Source organism: Bactrocera dorsalis, chromosome 3 (genome assembly GCF_023373825.1).
Source record: "Bactrocera dorsalis isolate Fly_Bdor chromosome 3, ASM2337382v1, whole genome shotgun sequence".
Taxonomy (NCBI): Eukaryota; Metazoa; Arthropoda; class Insecta; order Diptera; family Tephritidae; genus Bactrocera; species Bactrocera dorsalis.
Window position 1 is genome coordinate 72,088,202 of NC_064305.1, and position 15,698 is coordinate 72,103,899.

At 39.2% G+C, this 15,698-nt stretch overlaps 1 protein-coding gene across 1 annotated transcript; it reads right to left on the minus strand.

Annotated features, from left to right (window-relative positions):
* Positions 1 to 12,020: 12,020 nt before the first annotated feature.
* Positions 12,021 to 13,295, minus strand: LOC105227318 (uncharacterized). The gene is made up of 2 exons (XM_011206591.4): positions 12,511 to 13,295; positions 12,021 to 12,368 (listed from the first exon to the last, which is right to left on the minus strand). Exons 1-2 carry the CDS (start codon positions 13,183 to 13,185, stop codon positions 12,246 to 12,248), a joined length of 798 nt encoding a protein of 265 aa, XP_011204893.2. The 5' UTR covers positions 13,186 to 13,295; the 3' UTR covers positions 12,021 to 12,245.
* Positions 13,296 to 15,698: the final 2,403 nt, after the last annotated feature.

A 15,698-nucleotide genomic window follows, 5' to 3' on the forward strand; every position in this document is an offset into this window, starting at 1 on the left:
ACTCACACACAGACAAACACACACACTCATACATATACATCTACATGCAAATGCCTATGCTAATGCCCATGCATACAAATGTCACGTAGCAGTTGTAATGCAGTTGCGGCAGTAAGTGCAACACCAACACACACACACACAAATAAAAACACTAAAAAAAGCAAAAAACACTATAAAAAAGGCAAAAAAAAAAAATAATGTAACGGTACGTGTGTGTAAATAAAGCACATAAAAATGGCAAACGAAGCGTTCACACCTTTTGCATAAATTTTTATGCTAACTACCACTTACAGGCACATACAGCACACACACACACGCACGCGCGCAGTTCATTTGCATGCTGTGTCCTATTCATTTGGGCTTCTCTACATAACTGTTACTCACACATACACACATATACAAACACAATGCTTTATTGCCGTTACACTTTGGCATGTGAGCGATCCATGGTCCATTTTCGTGTCTTTCTGCTCGTCCTTTTGTCGCTCTCCACCCGGTATATGTCCTGCGGCTGAAATTCAATTTCGGCTGCGAATTTGAGTGGATCCAGCATTGAGTAAATATTCAAAATGGAGCAAAAAATAAAAATAAAGTGAAGCACGAATTGGGTGTCAAAAATAAATTCTGTGAATTGCGAAAGTTTTCAAGTGTTCGTATGTACAGTTAATAAATGTAAATAGTTTTTGAAGGTGGCGTTATTATTATTGAGATGATTTATAGGTGACGGAGTAAAGAGGACGCTTTCGTTCAAATAGATAAATACATATGGGTTATACTGGGCTGACTAGGCATGAATGCAAGGAAATACTCTCCACAAATATGGGCATGATCATGAGTATGACTGCTACTTTTTTGGAAACGGGCCTGAAGAAAATTTCTGAGAGAACGACTGACTCCTGAAAACATGGTACCGCCCATTATTCAATCACAATAGTTGTGGAACCGGATTAGAGGAAAGAAATCTACTGCTCTAGTAAAACTTAGTAGGAAAGAGCGGCAGAGAAAGAGCGAGAAACGACTTATAAACGAAGTAAACTTTTAGAGGAAGAGCCGACCGGTTAAAGCTTCTCCTTGCGAAGAAATGGCATGCGGTGATCCCACAAGGAAGATAATGAGCTATAGGCGAAAGAATTAAAGGTTTAGTACGTAAAACTAAGAGCTAGAGCGCATGACCAAAGGTATCGTTAGAACCATGATGCTAATCAAATTAAACTTTACATCGTTTCGCATTCGCAAAGATATTGTTTAATTTTGCCTAGAAGTAAAAGCTTTTTGGTTTGTCCAATGTCATGTTTCGCTAGTGTTCCCAGACCTGAGGTATTGCTCTAGGGTTCATTGCTTCAAACAACCCTTGTTGGAACTGAATAATCTGGAGCAGCTTAAGTTAATTATGTTCTCAGCGAGTAACCGCCTGAGAGTCTAGTTATGGCCTGCTTGAATAAGATTACACAGTGAGACTTAGTGTGAGCGCTGTGGATATCCTTAATTGTGGCTTGGCTGTCTACTAGACGGTTTCTGGACTTGGCTAGAATTAATCATTTAGTTCAAGCTACTTTCTGCGTATGGATTAATGCTGCAGAAGTCCATCCCTTTCCTATTTCATACTTTGATCCATCGGTGCATAAATAGATTTTCGAATTGGAACTGTTGATCACAGAAATATACGTGGGATCTTCTCTACTGGGAAATAAAAACGTTGTATTTAGTTCCTCATGGATGGATTCTCGATAGCATGCCAATTTAGACCGAGTTCAGTGACAAGGTCGAGTACGATACCGTGCCTATAGCGACGCCGCGTTACCAGTGGCCTTGAATTATGAGTCGGCTGGCCGCAGGTATTGTTTTCACTTACTTCACTTGTGACATGTGATCATTTTGCACATAACTCCATATCAGCCTCAATTTTTTAAGCATTAAAAACAATATTTCTGTGCATAACTTAAAATATTAATATTATACTCATATGCGTGATGCTTATGAGGTATACAAATTTATTAAAAAATTTCTTTGAAAATATTTTTCAGAACTTCGCTAGGCTTTACGAATATTTTAGACCATATTCCAGAATTTAGTTTTTTTTTCATAAAACGAATAGTTTTTTCAACTAATATAATTTGTAAATAAAAAATATGAAAATGCGATTCTTTATTGATCGCAGGACTACCCCGGCTAAACGTTCAATGTGTAACATCCCCACTATGAATTACATAAATCTCAATCCGTATTGTATTCACTTCATTATCCACCCATACCTAGATATATGTCATGCACACACATACAAGTATAAATATACAATTTTTAATTTATTTAACTTTCACTTTTAATTTATTGTGTTGCATTCACCATATTCAACATTTAACTTTTGCCTACATTTTATTTTACCCTGCCGCTTCCCGATTGACTGAAAATTGATTTCATTTTGAATATTCGCATTCATCAGTAAACTGCCAGCGTGAATAGTTTACATGTACATATGTATAAACGTAAATATATATATACAGATATATATAAATATATATAAATACATAAATATATAAGTACATATATACATAAATATCGATATATGCATATGTGTTTGTTTGTATGTTACTGTAGAATTAGCCATGTCGCCTGATTGCATACATTCACTCACTTATGCATTCATTCAATTATTCCGTTATTTATTCGCTTTTGGCGTACGCTCGTTATTGAAAGTCGAGTGAACTAGCGGAAATAAAAAGCTGCGAAAAAAAAGTATGAAAATTGTCATTAATATGCAATAAATGGATATTTGCTTTTTTCTTCACATGAATATAATAAAATTGAAGAGGAAGCACACCGTTATATACATATGTACATATGTATGTATATAAATCCTGGAGGGTGCTTATAGGTGCGCGAAATGCGGAAAAATATTGCAAATAAATGCATAAAATGTATTTGTAACACTTTATACATATTTTTCTCTTACTCAGTTCATTCGATCGGTTTATGTGTAAAATAGTAGGTGTTTTTATCGAAGTTATATATTTTTCAGAAGGATTGCTGTCCAACCAACTACGGAAGTGAATGTCTCTGTTGGACATTTATGTTCAGTGTTATATTTCTAGGTATGCAAATGAGTAAAAAATATATAAATGATCCTGAAGAAACTTTTTGGTTCCCTGAGTTTCTGAATGGTCTGATTTGCATTTTAAAACTTAAAAACTGCAGATGGAGCTCAAGTCAACGTTACGAGATAAATGTTATCGGCAAATACCATCTGATCAAATATGACTCGAACTGAAAAAAACAAAAACTACATTTTCACATATGGTAATACAAATATTTATAACCTTCAGACAGGCTAATGCTTAACCATTTCGGTACAAGCGTCGACTATAGTCGCCTCCACAGATAACAGCCACAGCCGAGTATTTTACAAACATTTATCAACGAACGAGGCAGCACGCGGACAGTGAATGCCGCCGCTAATCGAATTTTTCATAGACTTCATATACAGTTACGGAAACTAATATATAATCTATTGTTTTGTAGGCCCTGACAGGATGGCCTTTCGACGTCATATTGATAAACGCACGTCTCGTCACTAAGTTTGATGAAGCACTTTCTTTCCGACCTACAATCGACATTCTTTTTGCAAAAGATTTTGGTGTTTTGGTTCAAGTCCAGCATTGAATCAAAATGTAGTGAGCCGATCTATTAGAGATGTTGAGATCCTTTGTTTTCTCCCTGATATCAGTACGACGATTTTCAAGCATTGTTTCTTAAACTTTTGCGATTTTAACGTTATTAAAAAAGTGGAAGCACGACTCTCATGAGGCACATATCCGATGTCTTCCCGATCTTCCGGCTTTAGTGGTAAGGTTGGTAATCATCTAACAACAGCCTCAGAAATCGTAATGCTTCAAGGGGGTCGAGCTATAGGGAGCATGTAAAACAGTGCGGTGACTTCAGGACATATAGTATATATTTTTTTAAGTCTTGGTTAGTGTGCATAGCTACAATATCTAGAAAGAATATACATAAGGGTTTCTCTAGACTCTCAGAGCTTTTCACCTGCAATTTAACTCTAACTCCGCCATACACTTAGACGGATCGGTTAAGGTGTTATTGACTCTACTGTGAATGGCGGTCAGGGCGTGTCTGAAGTTCGTTGCGATCATGGTCTAGTCGGCGTACTGCTCGATGTCGTCGACGTAATCAAGATATGATCTCTTTATAATTCCTGGAGGCAGCTTTGCTCCAAGCAAGCGAAAACATTCCTTAACCGGAAACATGCAGGCCTCACTGTGTATGCCTTAGACAGGAGACCATAAAGGGCTTTGTGTAGTCGTGCGACGTACAGTGATCTGATAGGTTACCATTTCATGCCCGGCCGGCATCGAATGTGATATTAAAGTCCAGCTTGTGTTCCTTCGTCCAATCGTGAATAGGGTCGTTAATGAAGTGCTGCCTTTTGTTATCTCGGACCTGACGAAGGGTTTCATAGGAAAAATGGAAAAAATTCTTATACATTGCTGAGGTTTCTAAGTTTTAATTTAATATTAATTTATTTTTTTAATATTCCTCTCCAATTATTCTCCCGAAAATCATTTTCAACCAAAGACAAAGTAAACACGCTACTGTTTAAGCTTACCAAAAGTGATTTGTGACACAAAACTCATCCGTCATCATCTCCAAATATGATGCACAGTTATTTAAAATACAAGAAGACGAAATAGGTCAACCTTAAACTACTCAGGGAAATATTTTCATTATGAGAAATTTCTTTGATTTTTCTAAAATTTAATAACACTTAAAGAACTCGAGCAATTCATCAAGCGAGGGTGATACATTTTTCTTTCAACACGTCAACACACAGAGCACGTGACACAAATACAAGTGTTAAATCCAGCAAAGTGCACACAGCAGAGCCATACGCACATACACACACTATATTCCATGATGGCAGAGCTCTCAAAGGAATAAGTCATTAGTTTATGTGGGCGAAAAAAGACACTAAAAACCGACAACACATTGAATACACAAATAGTTTGCATAATTTTCCAAAGCCGCAAAGTAACTAAAGGAAATTGAGAAAAAATAAAAGAAGCGAGAAAGCATGCGAAGTGCCGGCGCTACAGTGAGCACAAGCGGGAGTGAGGTTCAGTGCAGTGAAGGAATGGGGTGGGACGACAGTTGTGAGTGCGCCAAATAGTTATCAACGCGTTAGGACTTCTGCTGATGACATGATTCCCTAGACGGAGTGGAATTTGTCGTTACGTGCATGTGTATTTCCGCGTGTATGTGTGTATATATATGTATATAATGCTATGTGAGTTGAAAAAACGTAAACGCTCATAAAAAAATTGAAAATGCCCTGATGAGTAGTGGCGTATGTGTGTCAGCAAATATGAAAGTAACTGTAACACTAACGGTTTTCTGTATGTAGGCGTCCAAGTATGTGTCTGCAAGTCAAGCCTCGACGACAGTCTCGGCAGCACCTAACGTTGGAATGTGAAATGAAGACATTCGCATAGTTTTACACGTACCACAGTGAAGACACACTCACAATATACACTCACAATCACACACAGACAAGCATATTGCAGCGCCGCTAACCTGCAATGAGCACGCTGCCACAGTTTTATATGGCTTCATTATGTGACCCGCGTGTCTGTGCCTCTGCACACCCACGCGCGTCCACATGTGCATACACATATACATTTGTATGTGTGTTCCAGCACTACAAATTTGTGATTTGTTCTACAACTCTCGGCAACAGCAACAACATTGCCATAATCGTGTGCTCCACCTTAGAATGGCGGCTAGATGTTGCATGCTGCAGCAACTCGTAGGGCTAATGTCTGTTTGTGTGTGTGTCCACACACGACATTTGTAGATTGTAGCCACCTATGGTGGATATGCTTTACAGGACATAATGTCAGCAAATGGACTTGGCATAGCGAAAGGCTTTCGTTGCACAGTGGGTTCGTTTAATTTGCTTGATTGTGTTAGTAACGGTAATTTTTACACTGTTTTGAATTAGTTCATATAGTACTATATATCCAAATACACAATGTAGTCGGTGTTAAAAATTGGCGAGGACCATCACTCCGTATACCAAAATGGACCGGTGATATATTGTGCCTTCTTCTATATCACATATGATCACAAAGGTCCGGGACTCTGAACAATTCCAGGAGCTTACTGGATGCGATGGAAGTGATGTAATCCCTTGGCAATGTAGAATCGGGTGTTCTACAGTCCGGATCCATGTGGCAAAACCACAGTTGTTTCGTGAGGCAGTGCCTGCTATAGAACGCGACAGGGAGATGAAATTTGCCTTACGGGAGATTGACTATATCTCTAAACCTCTCAAAAGTTGCATGGCGTGGCGCATTCCTGTTGCCAGCTGCCAGTTCCCTTCTCTTCACACACTTTTCTCCGTGCGGAGCAACTCCTTTTGGAGTAAGACCACACCCGAATGCATGGCTCTGGCCCCGTCATCCTACAGACGTAGAGCGGGCTAGTTCGTCGGCTAGCTCATTGCCTGCTACCCCTTAATGCTCCGCCACCCAGATCAGGTGATAGGCGGTTCAGCCATTCTATACACTCCTCTACTAAAACTTCATTAGTTGAGATCCTTTTTAGTGCTGCTTGACTATCGCTGAGTATAGCGTTACGCTGGTTGCAATAGTTGCGTTGGAGATTGATATCTGCACATTGTCTTATCGCAAAGACTTATGCTTGAAAAATGCTCGGAAAATATCCAATGGTGTAGATAGTTTAGTATGCGATCCTGCAATGCCTACCCCAAAGCCTTCCGGTGTTTTCGAGCCCTCATTGTATCACAGAATAGTGCTGCCCCTAAGTAATAGGTCGAGTGTGGAATTACTCCACTCCACAATACTGCTAAGAGTAACTTTAGACTTTTATGTGATATTTACCCTCTTCGTAACGCCGTCTTTTGGAAGAAGGACCAGTGGTGTGTTTTCCCTTAAGGTCTTCATTTGTTGAGACAAAATTGTCTTAATTTTGCCATACCCCTCTGAGCAGCACGATATGTTTCGCTACCTGTTTGATCACTAAATGCAGCGGTGTGAGCTTCATCATGACTTCAAGTACTGTGGTTCGGCAAGTGCTCATTGCCCCTGAAGTGCAGACGCAAATGAGCTTTTGATAGTTGAAGACTTACCGAAGACTGCGTTGCCCTCGATGCCTAATCACCTGCTCCAAAAGTGGCAACAGGCCTAGTTTGCAGCCCAAGGTTGTACGGGCTAGTCAACTGCATGTCATGGGTATTTTGCTGGCTAGGTATGATTTTTAACCTTTTAGACTACTTTGAGAAATATATGACTTTCAAGCTCATTTTGGAGAGTTGGAAAAGACATCTACTCACTCATATCTAACTTATATATTTTTTATCGGAGTTTCTGGGAAAACTTTATTGGCAACATGATAATCTGTTACAAAAGTCAATAATTTTATGGTTTTAGTGAAAGAAGTTGATAATGCATATCAAGATACCAGTGATCACAGAAAAGAGAGACAAATTTAAAGTTTCAGAGCTCAGATTTGAGAAGAAAGATTTCAGATGATAATCAAGATAACCTAAAATTATACTTGTTGCCCTGGGATTACGATTGGAACTGTATGTTGATTAAAAAGCAATCTTGGTGATTTCAGACAGACAGAAATTTGCCCCAACGACAATGAGAACCAAGAAGAACTAATTTTCAAAATATTCTTTTGAACGGTTTAAAAATATTCTATACGAAAATGTGATCATGGTTATTGCATATAACATGTTTATATATTATTATAATCTAAAGCAATGAAGAGTTATGAAGCTTAGCGAAAGAAGAACCTATTCAGAAGCAAATGGAGCGCTGAAAATTACACTGGTTAGACTATTTTGACGTAGACTCCAGACAACATTACGAGCATGTGGCTTGATTGGAATTCGCAAGAAAGTGGCAGCTCGTCAAAAAATGTCGGTACCACGTGAATTAGCCGATGCCAAATTACTTGAAACAGCGCAAACACCACATTTCCCAATCGCAAGTTATGAGGAAACTCGTAGAGGCTTTCTGCTTCAGAGAGAAGGAGCAAAAAATATAATTTAAAAATTTCTGAAATAAAAGTCAATTTGCATGTTGAAGTCCAGAGCAGTTTGAGTTTATAGAGAAAATATTTATATGTATTTGCGGATCAAGGACTGATGTTTGAGAATAGTAAAATGCTACTACAGAACAGATCTGAAGAAAATGGAGGGAAACCCAATTCTAACATTTTCGTCATGATTTTCGTTAGCTTTTCACACGTTTCATTGTCTTGATGGAACATCACTTTCTGCTTTTTAGCAGATGGAATCGTTTTTCGATGCCATCATTAAGAAGGCCCAACAGCTCGCACTAACTATCGGTATTGATGGATTAGACAACACTTGGATAAACAAAATGAATTCCTTGGAAGGAAAATTATAAGATTTGGCAGATTTGGTTACACAGCTGACGACTTAGGATGAATTTCTGGTACAAAATGAAAAAAATAAGACTTCGCGGCACAACAACAGCAACTTTATTACCGTTATCACTTTTCCAGGTTTTCTGTTTTTATACCGCATTTTAAAAATTTTATTATTTTATGTCTTCAATTTGGTTCCTAACCCACTGTGCGACACTAGCTGCAATTTTCATAGCTCCTGCCAGGCAATGAGACAGAATTACATTTTTTAAATTCTAATTTCTAAATCCAGCAAAGGTGCCAGCTTAGGCGGCATACATTTACACAGAGTAATAAACCGAAAGCTAAAATTTTGCGAATGCCCACGAAAACCGTTACTTTTAAACGCGCATAAAACTCAAAAATGTATGAGTTGAAAATAAGATATCCCGTTAACTGCAGCAGCAGCTTGTACGGCCGAAAGATTTGATGTACTTACAAGGAAAAGTCATTCAGTGAGCCTAAGACAGATGTTCTTCTACGACTACCAACCATATGCAGACACACATACACATATCGCTCCCACCTTACAATGTGCTCGGTGTGCCTGATTGCCTGCGCACACCCGTCCGGGGTCACGCTCATTTCCATTTCATTTCAAGCAGTACTCAAGTACACTTGTGGCCCCGACCGATGGCCGATTATGCTTGGCACGGCGTAACCCCCCGGCTAAAGCTGCAGTGTGAGCCCAGCTGCGCTTTTGACTATTCAAAAAATGTGCTTTTCCTCCATCCGCTGCCCTGCATTTTTCACGTGGCTTAAAATATTTGTATGTCACTGCTTTGGAGTATGTCTGCCCGTCGGTTGCTCGCAAAATGCGGAATATGAGGCGAAAGCGCAGTGGCAGTTTAAGCGCCACAGACATTTATGTGCTTCTTGCACACTTACACACACACACACATATGTATATTTATATACTCAAACTCCCTCACACAGCCGTCATTTGCATAACGACGGACGGTGTGAGGCAGATGGAAAACAATTACAAGTTTTACTTGCACTTGTGCGCCTAAAAGTGCGCAATACAATTTGCATAATACCCAAGTCCACAGTCTCAGCCGCAAGAAGTGCAACCGCAACCGCAGCGGTGATAGTCACCAGCGCAAATGCCACTAACCGAAAACGGTGTAATGCAAATGAGTGCAAATTGAATATAGTTTAGCGTTTTGCTCGACATTTTGCTTTAGGCATTTAAGCGTGTCGTTGTTGTGCCAGCGGGGGTGTCGTCAAGCCCCTTGTAAATAGCACAGCTGGACGAGAAAACGACAAGACACCTTGTAATATGGCTATGGCTGTGTGTTACATATTACGTGCCTTTTAATAATGCTTAAGAAAGTTGCTCAGAGTGTGCGGAGTGAAAAAGATAATTTGTGAAGTTTTTACTTTTATTTGACGTCCAAATAATTCTGAAGGCATATTAGCTAACTTAATCAAGCTTCCTAAAAAGGAAGAACAATATATACTTGTCTTTCCTCTTTTAAACAAGGTATATTTCCTTCAATATCTTCTTCTTCTTTATTGGCGTAGACACCGTTTAGGCGGTTATAGCAGAGTTTACAATAGCGCGCCGACCGTTCTTCCTTTCGATATTTGGCGCCATTTAGCGCCACCTGGTCCTTTCCACGGAATGGAGGTCTTCTCTTCCTTTGCTTCCTCCGGCGGGTACTGTGTCGAATACTCTCAGAGCTTGAGTGTTTTCATCTATTCGGAAGACATGACCTAGCCACTGTAGCCTCTGTCTCTTAATTCTTCATCCGAGTTCACCGTTGCCAATGCGCAAAGGACTCGTAATGTCGACTCATCAGATGTTGTCAGCGTCCATGTCTCTGCACCATATAGTCGGACGGGGATGACGAGTGACTTGCAGAGTTTGGTCTTTGTACGTTGACTCAGTCCGAAGTAGCACCTGTTGGACTTCGAAGCTCATGTTGTTGTCGCTGATAATGCTGATTCCAAGATAGACGAAATTATCTACGACTTCGAAGTTAGGACTGAGAGAAACCACGCCCACAACGACCATCAAAATCAACTGATGACCAATACGTCAATAAAATTTAGGAATTAGTGCTGAAAAATCGTTGATTAGCAGAAAAAGATCTTACTGGTATCGTTGGCGTATCGGAGGAATCAGCGCCGAAAATTCATTCAGGTTACCAAAACACTTCGATGTCTGTCGGCTCTTTCTTGATGATTAGATTTCTTTCTATCCGCGATTTTCTTGTTATCAACAGATTTCTTCCCTTACAATCGCCTATTGACCTACATATAATATATGTCTTATATATAATACTACATAAATTGCTTAAAAGTTTGGGTTAAGATCGGTTCAATGCCAGTTCCTAAAGAGGGGGATGCAATTGGATTACTATACACATACATACCTCACACACCTTATGTCGACTTATAATCACTTTAAGAACAATTTTGGTTAGGTTTGTTAATTGCCACTAACTCAGCTGAGTTTCTTGAAGTCTGAGCTCCCAAGAGTTTAAGCTTTAACCCTGCAAAGGCGGGACAGTACAGAAGGAAGGAAGATGTTGAGCCTTAACTTCTTCAAACAGATTTTACAACCGGCTTCCAGTAAGTTTCTGAACCATAATACACTGAGAAGAAATAACAGGATAAAAACATTTAAGCCAAGGATAGACTAATTGCACTGAAGCCGAAGACCAAAGAAATCTTCTGGCAGCAATTATCCAGTAGTGAACCCAATCTATGGATAACAGCGCTGGAACGTCTTTTCTTGCGAACTCGTCACATCTATTGTATACGAGTAAGATCTATCACAATGTTTTTTTTTTGTTATATAGTAGGAGGAAGCATCAAAAGGCGGAGGGTGGAACTTTAATCCGCTAAACTTAACCTACTTCCAACTCATATCTCTCAGACGGAACCACCGGATTAAGTATTACTTCATTGGTGGAGAGAGATTTAGGTAGCATCTATCATATGGACTGACTGACGCCAAATACATATACTGTATATATCTTAGTTTTGTCACAATTAAAGCTGACGCTTCGCTGACAGCTTTCCATTTACCAAAGGACTGACACATGAGTGCTGTAAAATTTTCCACAAAAAAACTAACGCCAGGTAAAGTTTTTAACTTTTATCTTACATTTGAAAAACGAGGGCAATGAAAAAATACGTGCTCAGGGTCTTCTATGCACTCTTAATATGTCGGATAGTCCGGACTAAGAACGTGATGGAATCGGAACAGATCGTTTCTTAAGTAGCCATGTGCATCCAACGTCAAGTTCCATAATAGAGGGCCCAAGACTGAGCCTTGCGGTACTTCACTCGTGTAGATAGTGTAGGTTTGAGTACTCTCATTAGTGTCTAATAACTATCCCCTATTTTCAAAATTGCTTATTACAATTGTCCAATTTTTTAATATTTACTATATGCCCTGATTTAACACACTATGTTTAATACTAAATTTATTCGTGTAAAATTTATCGATAACAATTTCTGAATTTTCTGGTCCTAATTCACTAAAAATTTTAATAACATCTTCAACACTTGCTGCCCAAAGGATGACTGCAAATGACTCTGTATAGATTTGTATTAAGGTTGACATATTTATAGTTATATATTCAAGTATTTATATATAATTCAAACATTTACCATATTTACTGAAAATATATTTATAGAGCAAAACTGCATTAATTAACCTCATTCTTCTGAAGCGCCTAGTGAATGCCTCACTTTCACTACATAATTATCCGCTCCAGTTAAAACCAACACTGCGCCACGTTTAAGTATGTAACTTGCAACTATGGCAACGCAATCGGCACGGGTCCCCAGGAAATCACTTTAAAAGCGACGGCCTCCAAGTTCGTGACATCCACACCATTTCCAGTCAGCGTTTTAATTATAGACGTCAGATTAGAAGATTTCTGCAAAATGCAAAACGTGAGCGAGTTCAAGGGAAGACAAGAAAAAAAAATAGCGAAAACAAATCAGCGATGAAGCGAAAACTTTTCAATTTGCTATAGTACACTAGGTGGTCTATCGCTCATAGCTTAGTTGCGTACTCACCAGCGTTGCATCGACCATGGGACGCAGTTCGGCACTGCGCAATGCTGCATAAAATTGCGCGAATGCCAGATTCTGCTGACGCTTTTGATTAATCAGTTGCACGTATCGATCGTGCGGCAAGTGGCCCAACAGCTCCTCAACAAAACTGTTAAACGTGCGTAAGTGGCGCGCGGATGGTGGCAGGAGGGGTGGTGATAACGTTGACACGGTACCCTCGTCCATCGCCCGTGGCAGCACTTCGTTCTCCTCCGCCAAGTCATTGAGCAGTACAAAGCTGAGCTGCGGTTCCGACGACAGCTGCAACTCGGACGACCCGGCATCGGCGCGGCCATATGTAGGTTGCTGTTGTGCGTCCGGTACAAGCAGATGCAAATAATCCAGTATGTCTATAACCTCCGGTATTTGCTGGGCTTGCTGCAGCAGTGCTGTAAATTGCGTGCCGCGTAGATATTTGAAGACTTCGCGGAAATTCGAATCGGTGATGTAGTGCTTGGCGACGATTTCGTCCACCGTGGCTGTGGGTATCAAATCGAGAAAGTCTTTTAGCTCGTTGATGATTTCCGGCGAGATTTTCGCGGTGCTGCGCGTAGCGGCCAGCACTGCTGCGCTGCTTGTTGTTATTGTCGCTGTTATTGCGCATAGCAGCAGCAGACAGCGATTTGTGTGCGAAAACATATTTTTTGCGTTCTTTTTTTTTTGTCTGGATTTGCACTACGTTCGCTCACTGTACCACCGTCTTTTGTCACTCGCAGTCACACACTAAATCACCGAACTCAATCGCTGGCTGAAAACGTCATGGTGCTCTGGCGGTGCTATCGTTGCGGTCGCCAGTTCTGCTGCTTATCAGCGACTTAAATTACGCTGAGCCGCGTATAAACATTGCCTTTGCTCGCTTTTGTGTTATTTATCGCTAATTTTGTTTTCATTCTTGACCGGCAGCAACGTTTGCATTGTTGTTGCAGTAAATGTGTTCTGTCGTTGACACACACGCAACCATACATAAATATTTATGCTGCCTGTTTGCTTTGAAATTCTATACATACATATGTACTATGTATTATCTCATCGGTATTTACATATTTATTCATTTGCAGTGGTACGAAAGTGAACACGTGAAAACATTTAAGAAAGAAAAGTAATTTTGTTTGCACTTTTGCCTTTATAGGTACGAATTCACTCATGTACTACTGTGGTCAAATTGAAAGGTGAATTTTATCCGTTTCATCTCCTTCAAAGTAATCCCCTCCCGCTGCAATACACTAAAATTTACCATTTCGAAAAACACGCGAAGTATAAGTGAAAAACTCACCTTTCAATTGATCACAGTAGTAGCTACTAGGGTTTCGAATTATACTTTGAGAATTGGGCAGTTATGTTACTGGCATCAACGGACGCAGATTTTTTTCAGTTGTAGTCCCACATTATTCACAAATTCAAGAAGCATCCTCATTTAAACACAGTCGCTCACAAAACTCGCTTCAGATTTCACAAAATTATTCGGAAATTGTATTTTATTAGTAAAATGATCCCGAAAGTCTGCTGGTTTGCAGTGTATTATTTTGGAAACTTTATTATTAGTTCAAATAAATTTTGAACAGTGACTTCTAATAAAACAAAACTTATTTTCAACAAAAATGTGAATTTAAACTACTTTAAGTATATACTATACTCGATCAAACCAATATCACAAAATTATTTTGAAATTTGACTTATAGCTGGTATTGTTAAACCCCCTTTATTACGAGTATTGCTAGCGTTCTAAGTAGCATTTTATGTTCAGTCCGAATAAAAATCGTTTATCATTTGCCCTTTGTCTTTGCAAAATATGAAAAAAAACAAAAGAAAGCACATTCGAAAGAAGAAAAATTATTTTTAAACTTCGAAAGGAAGGAAAAAACATTGCAGAAGGTGTCAAAATTCACCAATAGAAGCGTTTCAATCAGCTCCGTAGTTGCGTAGAAAAATTCCCTGATGTTGGGACAGCGATCATGGAGGCCGGAAAAACTAAATCTTTGTACTTCAGCTCTAGAAATTCATCAAAGCCTCGTTCCGTATATGGGAATAAGTGTCAGAGATGAAACTGGCCGGCTATAAAGAGCGAATTTCACGAATGAAGTCGCTTATAAGTGAAAAAATATAGTAAAAATATATGGTATCGAGGCTTGATCGAAAGTAATTTTTATTGACGAAATGAATCTCAACATATTTGAACATTATTAGGCCAAAAAGTGGATTCCGAAATGCAAAGGAAAAACACAATATGTTCGTTTAAGCACGGGAGTGGAAATGTGCTGCTGTGAACAAACGGTGTTGGTAATATTAAACTCCATATTCGCTGATATATAAATGGAAATAATTGAAATGTTAGCATGGTTAAATTCGAATTTTTCGGTCGTTACAATTCTCAACAGAATAACGAACCGAAGCTATACAACTCACAATGCAAAGCTGTGGATAGTCTACAACAGTCAAAAAGTTGTAGGCACGCCGAACTGTTCAGTCCCCGGCTATTACTCAGATTGAGCACTTATGAGCGGATTTGGACGAGCTATAACACAATATAATATGACTGACGTTCAAGAAGCAATTCTCAAAGAACTAAAATATTAGTATTGCCAAATATATTAAAAGAAATTATAAAGATGAATGTACATTGCGACCAAAATACATTAGAAAATTGTAATTAGATTCCCCGGATAAATAATTACGCAAAAATTGACGAGAGGTACAAAGCCTTAATAGACCGTCGAGATATCATTGAATACATGCCTCCTTCTGGACGACCTTCGACTATTCAACTAATGCAAATATTAAAAAGTGAAGAATATGGTGCTTGAAAATCGTCAGGCAAGTATTAAAGAGATGGCAGCAGAGCTCGACGTCCATCTCGAGAGTCCGTTTCAATGATTTTGGTGGATATTTTAGATATGAAACGCTTTCTGCTGGATGACCGATAAAGCTAATTTTTTTTTTCAAAAAAAGTACCGTAAAAATGTCTCTTTAGACATGCTTTATCGTATAAAGTCCTATACCTGGTGACCATTGTAACTGCCGATGAGACATGAATTTATGAGTTTGTCATGCAAAGAGCCAACATTAATGGGAAGAGAGGGGATAAAAAGTCAAAGTGATGCTGATTGTTTTTCTCGATATTCGTTGTTTGGCGCATCACGAATTTGTTCCGGTGG

What these genes read in the sequence shown, in the direction of transcription:
- LOC105227318 (XM_011206591.4), bottom strand. Translation starts at nt 13,185, where the DNA reads ATGTTTTCGCACACAAATCGCTGTCTGCTGCTGCTATGCGCAATAACA. An exon ending in CCATGGTCGATGCAACGCTG is followed by an intron (nt 12,369 to 12,510) that starts GTGAGTACGCAA and finishes TGCATTTTGCAG; the next exon opens with AAATCTTCTAATCTGACGTC.